This window comes from Cheilinus undulatus, linkage group 7 (assembly GCF_018320785.1).
Source record: "Cheilinus undulatus linkage group 7, ASM1832078v1, whole genome shotgun sequence".
In the NCBI taxonomy this organism is placed as follows: Eukaryota; Metazoa; Chordata; class Actinopteri; order Labriformes; family Labridae; genus Cheilinus; species Cheilinus undulatus.
In genome coordinates this window covers 33,404,401-33,417,323 of record NC_054871.1, presented here as the reverse complement: position 1 = coordinate 33,417,323, position 12,923 = coordinate 33,404,401, and the positions used below count along the sequence as shown (strand labels likewise).

Genomic DNA, 12,923 nt, shown 5'->3' with positions numbered 1-12,923 from the left:
GATTAGCCTCTGGACCTTGCAACTTCTGTCAGACGATGACGTAGATGTTTAGGTGCACAGAACTTGTGGCTGTTAGATTTTGGGTCTCAGATTTGAATTTTTGATTTGAAGTTAGAGGAATAAAAGACTCCAGTTTCCTCATGAGAGAAAAATGGACTCTGTCACTCAGTCAATCTGTTCAAAATGCCAATGTGTAATTGATTGCACATCTCTTGCCCTGCGGCTTCACTTCCCATCTGATCAATATTATCATTACCCTAATTATGCTGTGGGTTAGCTCTCGGCACCCGTGAACTGATGGTCCCTATTAAGAGAGATATGCTGGCACTTGGAGGTGAGGTGAGGAGAGAAGAGAGGGGGAGATTGCATTCACTTGCAGAGAGCAGCTGGAAGAGCCTGGCAGTGGGAGAGGGCATGACCTGGCAGGGACCACCATGACACACGGATAGACATTTTCTACAACTGGGCTCATATGTAGATTTTATAAGGTGGTTACAAATGCTGCTGTGCTGTTTCTACTGCTGCTCTGCTGGATGATACCTTTACCACACTGCTTTATGATCAGATTATCTGTGATGTCACGGTTTTAAAACCTCCTAACACCCCAGCTTTTATTTGTTATGCATTTTTGATATCTTCCAATTATTTGGGATTATTAGAACCTGATAAGTATAATAAAGAAACATGGTAGCTAAACAAGTAGCTTTAAAAAACTGATATCCTCATATGAGGACAGTGGGTATATTTTATGGTTTAACATCGTAAAGACACCATTATGAAACACAATATTGGCAATTCTACCAAACTGGTGCAAAAACAAAGTTGGAAATATCCTGAAAGAAAAAATAAATTATCCCCTAGATTTTGTTTGCCTGCATACAGATAAACATTTATTACATTCCCATGTTTTTACTTAAATCTGGCTTTGTATTTTTACAGTTTCCTATTTTTTTGTCTTCCAAATTTGTCACTACTGAAAACAATCAAAAAAATACATCTTCATGCAGACTATATTTTTAAAGGAAATTATTCAGTTAATGCCATATTTTTATTCAAATGAAGCCTAGCGTTAGTTCATGCAAGACATGGTAGTCATACACCCAGCTGTGATCAGCTGACAGCCAGCTGATCCTAATTATCGCCTACCAGCTCCAACAGCCAATCACAGCTCTTTCTCTCAACACAGCGGTCATTTTAAATATGACGTACGTCCTACTAATCCCTGCTTGCATAAATGCTGATGTCTCATGCTGCTGCTGCTGACAAAGCTAAGCCTCTTCCACTCCAGCCTCCTCCTATATAGCATACAGCTTGTTGCACCCTAATTTCAGATTAATTTTCTGAATTATATTTTTGTGTCTCATTAGATAATTACTTTATATGGCCAAATACGCTAAATTAAACCAATTTCACACTTTTCTTTTGTTTTTTGACCACAGATTGCACCATTTTGGTAGAACGACCCACATACAACCTTATTCAAATATCTAAACAAGGCTGTGTCACAAAATATAAAGTAAATAACACATTATATGTCTTTAATGGCCTTTTGCCTACAGGAACATTTTTTTAAACATGGCTTTGTAAAAATAAAATGGCCAACAACCCAACATAAAGTATCTCCTGAATGAGATACCTCAGAGTTTTTCTCCTTCTCCTTGCACTCAGTAATCTTTCTGCTCTTGGTAGATACCCCTGTTGATAAAAAATAAAGAAGTCTAATTTGTACCAAATGCAATAAGCATTTACACTCACTTTACTTGTAAACTATTGGTATATTTCCAAATTCTGCCCGAGCTGTCTTTCCTTATTTTAAAGCCAGTAAAAGTCCCAATGTCCTCATATGAATACAGTACTTGCTTGGTGTTCTAGCTTGTTACTTATAATAAAATGTATCAAATTTGCAAACCATTTCAAACTACAGACATGACCAAACACAGCTAAAGAAGTTTAAATCATAAAATTTAAAGAGTTTTTGTACCTTGAATAGTTTGGTATCATAGAGCATTTTGGTGAGAATGGCGCCCGTCTTGAATGGACACTGATAATAGTAATTTGCTCTGTGACCAAAGTTCGGCAAAATCAAGAGTAATGGTGCAGTGAACCCAAAATGTAATGTCCTCATATGAGGATGCTGGGACGTAGGAGGTTTTAATATGAGCATTGAGATGATTTTGCTTCAATGATGATATTCCAGGTGTACCAGAGAGCTGAGCATGCAGCTAAACACGGCAGATGAGTAAATTGTTGAAAAAGGCTCTTATTGTGTCACTTTTGGCACCACAGGACTGTTTTTTCTTCGAACACAATAAAAGCCACGGACCACACCTCCGAGATGAAATACTAAAGCAAAAATAACACATCTGAACATGCCCAATTCAATGCCTATCCCACATATTCTACGCCACTAAATTAGTATAGCTTTATTTTTTTATACATTTTTTTCTGTTTTGTTTTAATACCCTCAAACCCAGTAGCTATAAATGTAAAAGGAAAAATAAACAAGAACCCCTTTCCTCTTTTTTTCAAACCTGAAGCTAGTATTTCTTCTTAAGTTTAACTTGTAATATTATTAGTAGTAGTTTGTAGTATTAGTATCATTAATACTATATATTACTGTTGAGAACAATAAAAATGTTTGGTCCTTTGGTCCCTTAGGGGTGAGAGATTTGCAGTTCTACTGTTGCTAATGGAAACCTCAGTGACCTCCACGAGTCATAGCTCTGCGCTTGCTGAGAGAGACGGTGAGAGAATAAGAGAAAGAGGGAAAGAGAAAGAAAGTCTGTCAGTGGATGTAGAGAATAGCTTCTTTTTTCCACTGTTTTTCTTGATCTTCAAGTTTTAACCCTCATTTGTCCAGTACAGTAAAAGCCACAAGCGCCTCTTTCCTTATATATATGTGTATATAATATGTATATAGAAATCTATTTGTTTGTTGTTGCTGCTTTTTTGTTTGTTAGTTTGTTGCTTAATTAACAATTCAAGTCTCAACAAGAAAAAAAGTTCTGTTGTTCAGTCTCATCACATCTTTTTTCAGTTTTTTTTTCTTCTCGTCTTTCTTGCACTGTGCCATCTGTTACTGTTAAGTCCCCCGGTGAAGCGCCTCCTCCTCCTCCTCTTCATCTTCCTCCTTTGCGTCTTCTTTTTTTCTGCCGTAACCTATATCTTCATAAGTAAATGCTGATATGTCTTCAAAAATTCCTTATGTGTTGATTTTTTTAAAACATATTTTGCTTTCAAAGAAAAAAAGTTTAACTCCTCCGAGATATCTTCACGTGTCCTCTAAAATCTGAAAAACAGAAGAAAAAGGGCACTTTCAGATCTCACTGCTCATTAAACTGTCACTCCACAGATCCATTTCTTTTAACTTTGAATAGTTCAATATGGCTCCATTAAATCAGTGTAATGGTCTGGAGAGAGCTAACCCGCACAGGCCCACCAATCAATCTTTGTCAATCACAATGATGACAGATTTTCCCATAATTAATACTCCTGCTGTGCTGCATATCAAACCAGCCCTTATATAGCAGACCCTTCAACCCTAGAAACTCTTACTTTACATTTACTGAACAGATTATAGTTTTAATTCTTTATTTCTAACTGATGAGAAATCTATTTACACCCCAATTCCACAAAAGTTTGGGCACACGACTGGGTTTTAAAGGAGCATTTTAGAGAGGCAGAGTCTCTTGGAGGTAAAGATAAGCAGCGGTTCAACAATCTGTGAAAAACTGCATCTAAAGATTGTGGAACAATTCCAGAAAAATAGCTGAAATACATCCATATGTCTATTTTACTTTGATTTTCCATAAAAATTAGTACATTTTAGCCATTTTCTTGAGATTGAAACCTGTTTAACTTCCTTTAACTTCCTTTTCTGGGGTAAACAAGACTGTTTTTTGTTATTTCAATGTTTTAATTTCTGAAAATCTCAAGAAAAAAACCCCCAAATTTTTACATATGAGAAATAGATTAAAAGGTAATGCATATCATTTTAGGAATCAATGATGATGTGCTTGCCGTGTCTTTTTGTTCAGTCACATTTTGTTTGAAATAAGATTCAAACTCCAATATTCATAGTTAAAATTTTGATTTGTTGAAAATTTTCAGAGTAATGGGGTGCTGTTGCTTATTCAGGAGGTTTCGTTGGGTCCCAGTGCCCCACCAGTTAAGAACCAATGGAATCTGGAGAAATTTCTGTACCCAAGGACCAAGGCCAAAGGTAAATATTGGATGGTCATCATCTTTGGGGCCTGAAGCAGCACTGCATTGAAGACAGGCATGATCCTGTACTTTAAATCACAGCAGGGACTCATTTAAAATGGACTGAGGCAAAATGGAAAACTGTTCTGTTGCCAGATGAATCAAACTTTGAAATTGGCTGTGAAAACCACAGATGACATGTCCTGTGGACTAAAGAGAAGAGGGACCATCCAGCTTATTATCAGCACAGTTCAAAAGCCTGCGACTCTGATGGTATGGAGTTGCATTCATGCCTATGGTGTGTGCACCTTACTCTTCTGGAAAGGCACTATCAATTGTGAAATGTAGATAGAGGTTTCAGAGCAACATATGCTCCCATCTAGACAATGTCTCTTTCAGGGAAGGTCTTGACTATTTCAACAAGACAATGCTAAAGTACATACTGCATCTATTACCAGCATGGCTTCCCAGTCCAAGAGTCTGGTGCTGAACTGGCCTGCTTGTAGTCCAGAACTTTCACCGATAAAAACATTCAGAGCATCGTACAATGAAAAAATCCAGCAAAGAAGATCCAGGACTGTTAAGCAGCTAGCGTCCTACATCAGACAAGAATGGGACAACATTCCTCCCACAAAACTCTAGCAACTGGTATCCTCACTTCCCAGATGTTTACAGGTGTTCTTAAGAGAACAGAGAATGCTACACAATGGGAAACATGGCCTTGTCTCTACTTTTTTAAGACCTGTTGCTGCCTTCAAATCAAAAATGAGGTAATATTTTTCATGAAATGGTAAATTGTCTCAGTTTCAACATCTGATATTTTTTATGTTATAGTTTTTGTTGACTATAAAATATGGGGTTAAGAGATTTGAGATAAAGCAAAGATTAAGAGATCATTCTGCTTTTATTTACATTTTACACAGTGTCTCAACTTTTGTGGAATTTGGGTTGTAATAAAAGAAGAAAAGAAACAATGTGTCCAATAAAAATCAGAAGATATTCTTTTCACCAAATGGAAATATTTATTGTCAACAGTGGAGGATCTAAATCTTAAACTAGTAACAGTTTTTTACATCTTACCTGTGCTGCTGAAATGAATACTGAAGGTAGGCTGTGTCAGTAAGGGCGGCTGGCATCCTTCGGTCTCTTTAGCTGGACTTTCAACCTCTTCATTCCAATCTGAAAGCCATTCATGGCTTGAATAGCTGCCTGTGCACTAGCAGGGTTGTCGAAGCTCACAAAGCCTGTGAAAAAGCACAAATCCATGAGCTTATACAAGAATACAGAAATTATTAATTAACAAGCTTTAACATGAGAATTGTGTCAATATTTAAAGATCATTTCACTTGCAAAGGACTCAAAAGAAGGTCAAGAAGGTTAGAACAGACATGTCCTACACAGCTTTCTCTCCCCTGCCTGTCATTCTCCTGAAGGAGTCTAGATGGTGCTGTTGAGGCAGGTAGAGCTTGAGCTGCTGGCTGAAAGGCTGTGTGCTTATGACAGCATGCTTGATTGTTTTAAAACCAAATAAAATTTGGCTCGGGTAATGTTGTTGTCCAGTGCATGTGTCCGGTGTGCTCACAGCAGTGTGTTTGTTGTCGATGTTGACCAGCTGCTTCTTCTTGCACCGCTTCACATGAACTTTTGCAACAGCTTTAATAATTCACTGCTGTTAGACTCGAGGTGCAACAAGAATGGGGGTGTTACCATCATGAGACATCACTATTTGGATGTTGCTTCATCGCTTAAAGAATTTATTTCAAAAACAAGTAATGGAAGCTGTTAGGTGATCCTGCAGAGAGGCAGGAGTGACAATGACTTGTGATAGAAAGGATGCACCGAATGATTTTAGAGGGTTCAGTGGAATATTAAAACACACAGTGATCCACATTTAAGTATGGGCTGTTTGTAAATGTGTTTAGTTTCTGGACAGATACTTCTGTGTCATACATACAAATCAAACAGCTAGCAGGACATTGGCCATAAGGATCATAACAGGTCATTTTTAAAATGTTTGTGTTATTATTTACAATGCCTATAAAAAGTATTCACTCTCATTGGATGTTTTACCCTTTAACTGATTTTATAAATAATCATAGTCAATATAATTTAGCTATTTGATCAAACAAGACAAAAGTATCTTGAACGTCAAATGTCAAATATCAATAAGTTACTGCATAAATACCCCCCCCCCCCCCCCCTTTAAGTGACTGACGTAATTAAACAGATGTCCAGCCAATTGGTGTTGGTAGTCTTAAAATTAGTAGCACAGGATCAACTGAGTGCAATGACTGTATCTCAAGTGATTGTAGAAGGTCCAGTCACTGGTTAATCAGTATTCCTGGCTACCATTACACCATGAAGAATAAAAGAATACTCCAAGCAACTCAGAGAAAACGTACTGAAACATTTATGTCAGAGGATGGATAAAAAAAAATCAAGGCACTGAACATCCCCTGGAATTCAGTTAAATCTACCATTAAAAAATTGAAGAAATATGGCACGGGTAAATCTGCCTAGATCAGGCCATCCTCACAAACTGAATGACTGTGCAAGAAGAAGACTAGTGAGCGAGACCACCAATTCACCTATGAGTACTCTGTAGGAGATACAAGCTTCAGCAGCTGAGATGGGAGAGACTCTGCACACAAAAACTGTTGCCCGGGTTCTTCACTAGTCAAAGGTTTATGAAAGAGTGGCAAAGAGAAAGCCACTGTTGGTGGCAGCATCATGCTGTAGGGATTCTTCTTGGCAACCACCCTGGAAGGCTTGTAAAGGTAGAGGGTAAAATGACTGTGGCAAAATATAGGAAAATCCTGGAGGATAATCTTGTTCAGTCTGCAAGAAGCTTGGGAGAATAGTTATTCCTGCACGACAATGGCCTAAAGCAAACAGCAAAAGGTACACAGAAATGGTTTAAAGACAAAAAGGTGAATGTTCTGGAGTAGCTGAGTCAAAGCCCAGACCTCAATCCAGTCGAGAATTTGTGGCTGAACTTGAAAAGGGCTGTTCACAACCTAAAGGAGCTTGAGCAGTTAAGAAAAGAGTAAAATTGCAGTGTCCAGATGTGCAAGCCTGATTGAAATCTATCTACACAGACTCAGAGCTGTCATTACAGCCAAAATTATATCTACAAAATACTGACTTGAAGGGGGGTGAGTATTTATGCAGTCACTTTAAATATTTTCATTTATTTCACATGACTTTGTAGAAATTGCTTTCAACTTTGACATTAAAGAGGTGGTTTTGTATTTTTTTGTCAAAATAGCCAAATTATATTGACCATGACTGATTTATAAAATCAATAAAAGGATAAAACATCCAAGTGGATTAATAATTTCCATAGGCACTGTATAATTTTCTGATGTTGCCTGAAAGGCCAAAAGAGTAAAACAATGAGCAAATGCCATTGTGCAAGTTTGCCCAAATTAAGAGCAAATATAGTTCACTGAAAAAAGACACAAAACCCCTCACTGTGCATGTCCCAGAGATCGAGCCCTCCTCAAATCTATGCTGAACATCCTGTTTTCATCATGTGTAAAAATAAAGCCTTAAGGATTCAGTGACCAGAAACTGCAGTGGAGTGTGTCTCCGCTTGATGTGCTCCCCTGTGTCTGTGGTGTCATTAGGAACAGTCGATGACCCGTGAAAAACAGCAGGAGCCTCTCCAGGTCCACGGCCACTTGGGAGACATGTCTGCCTGGCCTGCTTGGCTCCTGTTTGCCCCATTAGGGCGAAGCCTGCGATGGAGGGCTGAATGGAAGTCTGAGGAAAAGTATAGAGGCATGGAAAGGAGGTGACCTCCTAACCCGCCATCAGGTTAACACATTGGGGCTGAAGGCGGAGAGAAGACGGAGAGGAGACGCCGGCTTACAGCTCTTAGCCTGTCACACATTACGAGTGCTTTCTCTCTGTTTCCTTGTCTTCTTCACATCATCAATCTAAGTTTATCCCCTCTTTCTCCTCTCTAGATTAATTACACCAGTGTGCTCCCTCCTTCCCCAGGCCTAACATTATGTTGTAAATGCATAGTGTATAAGTCAATACTGCAAATAGCTCTTCTTTCATGAATTTATATGTTATTAAGTCCCTCTAGGGACACAAGACTGGTGATCAATTTTGCCCAGGGTTCTGTGGTTCCCTGAAGTGAAAACAAATGCTGATCCATAATTGTCCTTTGCCCCCCCCCCATCCCCTGCCTGCCTCCTCCAAGTTTTTATAAGCCCTGAGGCTTGTTGGTGTGTGGAGGCTGACGGAGCTAAATGGGACAGGAGGCGAGGAGGTATGTGAATCAGCCTCAGCAGCGAGGGTATTGACAGATATTGGGGTTACAGAACGGTGATGTGGATGCTGATACAGCACCTGGAGGTTTGCAGGTCACACAGCTGCCAAACAGAAAACAAGGACAGAGGATCTGATCGACTGCATCATGGCTAGTTTGGCTACAATATATTCAGCACATTTTTTTTTTTCTGACAGAGCTGACGCCAAAACACAACAGTCATCAAGATGCAAATTCAGGTCAGTCAGTCAGGGGGAGATCATTCAGTCCTCTGTGTCTGCAGCTGCCAAACATCATCAAAATCTACAGCAACTACAAAAATAATATTAGATGTCTGTTGTTTGTCATGCAGCGTGAATTTAAAAAACACTTTCAGTATTGTGAAAATGTAACTTACACGTTGATGCTTCACGCCTTAACTGTGACTTTTACGCAACACCCACAGATTTGAAAAACACTAAAAGAGATCAGACTGAATAAATGGCTTTTGTGCTGCATGTTCAACATCCATTATACATTTCTGTTGACTGCATTCATTAAAATGTGTGCCAAGGTTATTTTTCATATGTTTTTCCCACACTTCTTCACAGAGTTGCTGCACTCTATAAAACACCAAATTGAAGACTTTTAAAGAACCATTTTAAGACCAGGCAAAGAAAAATGAATACAAATTGTTGAATAGGAGAGCTCCATATTTTTTAGCTTTCATTTTGGTTTAACAAGCTTTGATTCCCATTGTCTCGTTTCAAAGCTTTTTTGCATATTTTGACCCACAACCCTTCTTTACCAACCACTCCCAGATGTCCTCGAACTTGCATTTTCTTTTCTCTTCCATGAGCATTTTGTGAATATTTTAGTAATATGCTGCTTTAATTGCCTTGAACCTCCACAGAAGAATTAATTAAAATGTATAAAGCTAACTAGAGAGTGTAGATCTGATAAAATAATCAGACATGTCTCAGTCAAAGTCAAACCTAGGCCTGTTCACAGAACTGGCTGGGCCTCTGAAAACCCAGGGAATGGGCCATGCCTGGTTGTGATTTATTGATATCAATGCATGTATGCTGGATCAGTAGCATTGGCACTAGCGTCCTCGCTAATAGTAACTTCATTTTAGAGCGGAAAAGAGTGACAAATTATTATTGAGTTTTGATGTTGAAATTCTTTAAGTGTTACTTTTTAACAAACTTTCACCACTTTTTCCTCCCATTTTGACCACTTTTTGCAACATTTGACCCATTTTGCCACCTCTTTTTGCCACTTTTATTTTTTGCCACTTTCTGCTACTATATGCCTTTCATGGACAGTTTTTGCCCCCTTTTCCCTTCTTTTTGATGCTTTTCACTAATTTCTGCAACTTCTCGTCTCTTTTATGCCACCTTTCCTTCCTTTTTTTGCTACTTTCAACTTTTTTTTGCTCCTTTTCCCCTTTTTTACACAATTGACCACTTTTTGCCCTTAAATGCCCATTTTGGTCACTCTTTATGACAAGTTTTGCCCATTTTTTCCAACTCTTTTAGATGTTCTCCCCTTATTTTCGCTTCTTGTCACCCACTTTTTGCCACTTTTCTGTACCTTTTGCAAATTCAGTCACTTCTTTATCCTACTTTTGACCCCTTTTTTTGCCACTTTTAACACATTTCTTTGCCACTTTTCTCCCATTCAGTTCTTTTCCATTTAAGTTGTCTCATTTTTTTTAAACTTTATTTCTGTAATCCTTACGTTTGTGCACATTATGACATCCCTAAAGTCTGACATGACTTTCCTAATAGTTTATTTCATTTTCCACTTGCACATTGTTAATATTACCAATTAAGAGTTTGTACTGTTTTAAGAAAAGAGGTTTGCATTTCTAAAAAGGCTTGTATTACCCCCTCGAAAACGAGATGCTGCATCTCAAGGGACTGTCCTAAATAAATTGAAATTAAATTGAAATTGAAATTAAAAAAAAAAAAATTTTGTTACTTTGATAAGAGTGGTTATATTTCAGGTAAAAAAATAAAATATGGTTTCCACATTTTAACTTTACAATATACCATGATTTTTCTGGTCTCCATGGGCCCCCAGTTTGGCTGGGCCCCAGAAAGCTCTACTCCTCCAAGTGAAATAAGACTCTTTCAGATACAATGACCTTGAATTTTCAAATTCTTATTCAAGACTGGTTAAGACTTTGAAAGTATTTGCAGAAACCCTGACTTTCAAAATCATGTGCAATTATCAACTTTATGATAACAGCTTTTAAAAAATGGCAAAATTATCATACCAAAGGCTTCCATTAAAAAAAGCCTAGTGAAAGTATAAAGGAGTACAAGTGTCAACTTCTTATATATAATGTAATGCTCTCGTGCAGAGTTGTATGGTCACTGACCGAAGCACTTGCTCTGGTTGGTTGCTCGGTCCATGAAGACTTTAGAGGAGATGACGGTGCCAAAGGGCAGGAACATCTGCATGAGCTCGTTGTCTCCGAACTCCTGTGGCAGGTGGTAGATGAACAGGTTACAACCCTCTGGACCTGCAAACACAGAGAAAGAGGCAGAGAGAAAACGTGTGTTTGGCTGTTGAGGGATGGAGGGAAAAAATCAGTGAAATATTTGGATCTCTAAAGACTTTCATTACAGCACACTCGACAAGGAGGTTCAGGAGGTAATCAGTGAACATAACTGTTCTTAAACACATACAATTAACTTGAATGATTGTACTTGTATGTAAAATGTCTCTTGATGTGATCAGTATTCTGCAAAATAATTCCGGTTTGCACATTGATACCTCTGCATATTAATGGTGATTTTCACAGTGCTGGAAACAGTGGATCAGTCTGGGGGTTTCCACTGTGCTCACTGTTCATCAAAAACTTCACATCAACCTTACAAATCTTGCAAATATCAAGAACAAATTTTGCAATATACCAAAAGGTGTTTTAATTTCACTACAGATCCTACAGTGTGACACTATGTAAGCTAAGCTTTAGCTCTGTTGGCTAGGTAGCTCTGTTAGCTACGTTAGTCTGTTAGCCACTTAGCTTACATAGCTTACGGAGCTATGCAAGCTACACTGGCTGTGTTACAATGTTTTCATGGAGGATGAGCTTTTCTCCTGTCAGCAGACTGTTTACCTGGCTTTATTAAACATTTTTTAATCAGGTTTTGCTGGTCAGGTTTTTGACTTCATACTTTTGGTATCCAAAACCTTACCTTAAACCTTACCCTAACCCTAAAGGGAAGTTTAATCCACTTCTATTTATCTAATTCTATTCTAGAAGTTTTAGTGTGTATTTCTGTTCTGAGATATACAGCATGCCAGGTGAACAGTTGAGGGTGGCCATCAGAAATGAATGGGCTGCAGCCAGACTGTCTTGCAGGCTGCAGACAAATGCTTGGTCTTCTTGTAAAATGGGATTTTTAATGAAATGGCAAAAAATACCACCAGAACAGGAAAATGTGGGGAGGGTATAACAGCAATGTAAACTGGATATTTCCCAATTCAAATACACACCTATTCTAAAAAGCTCATTTTTGAGGGGAAATCAACATGTTTACTGTCTAGTCTTTGACCAGTAAACACAGGGAGTGATGATTGTTTTTTAACTCATCCATTCTGATTTGATGGAGGATAGAAGTTTTATATATTAAAGGGGGTGTCTGATCTGACAGAATGACTGGTGTGTTGAAGCCATTTTTTTCCAAAAGCTAGAAACTTACCTCAGCACAAACTCTGTAATTTGAGACAGCATTTCCAGCATGGTGACTGCCACCGACAAATATTAAAAGCCTGAAACTATGGGTGGCATTACTGATACTTTGTTTAAAGACAATTTGTGTTATGTAATGTGCTTTTTTCTGTGATCTTTAATTTTTCCTCTGATAACCTCCTGTCATAACATCACAGTCTCCCTAAACTCCTCACTTAAGTATATTTAGGCTTTATCTATCCATACAGCTATCTTTCGCGCCTCTTGTGTGACACAGTTATTTGCAATATTAAAACTCTTTCTGTAAAACTTGATTCATGACAAAGCAGCAGCAAAACAACTGCTATATTTAAATCACTGCTAATTAAACAACTTCAATGCAACCTGCATTAATTAAAGTTGTTATCTTTATCTCTCTCATTTTTAAAATTATATATTTCATTATGTCTGGGTTCAGAGCCACTATTCCTACAACTAGGGATTTAATTAAACAAACCTATGAAAGCAGGGGACTTAGATAATATACAACCTATTTTCAAGATATGGACCATGAAAGTCATAATAACATTGTTTTATCATCCTCATGCTTTATGTATCCATGACCTCAGCTGTACCTCTCTATTTAAGACAATTAGATGTCCACAGTGTTGCTGTAATATCCCCCCCTAGCCCTCACATGCTTTATATAAGTACGAAACATGATGAGGTGTTGCAGAGCTGAAGTAATACTGCCCCTGCATGCTTGTCTTC

The 12,923-nt window shown here is 38.1% G+C and overlaps 1 protein-coding gene across 6 annotated transcripts in view; it reads right to left on the bottom strand.

The window, feature by feature from the left end:
* Nucleotides 1-1,220: 1,220 nt before the first annotated feature.
* The window catches only part of celf5a (cugbp, Elav-like family member 5a), a 320,356-nt gene continuing 308,653 nt past the window's right edge, over nt 1,221-12,923 (bottom strand). For all 6 annotated transcript variants that reach the window (XM_041791997.1, XM_041791999.1, XM_041792000.1 and 3 more), the window contains exons 10-12: nt 10,854-10,997; nt 5,284-5,447; nt 1,221-3,289 (exon numbers count right to left, since the gene is read on the bottom strand). In XM_041791997.1, coding sequence (XP_041647931.1) covers nt 5,320-5,447; nt 10,854-10,997 — 272 coding nt within the window. In that variant the 3' untranslated portion in view covers nt 1,221-3,289; nt 5,284-5,319. The remainder of the gene's footprint in view (nt 3,290-5,283; nt 5,448-10,853; nt 10,998-12,923) is intronic.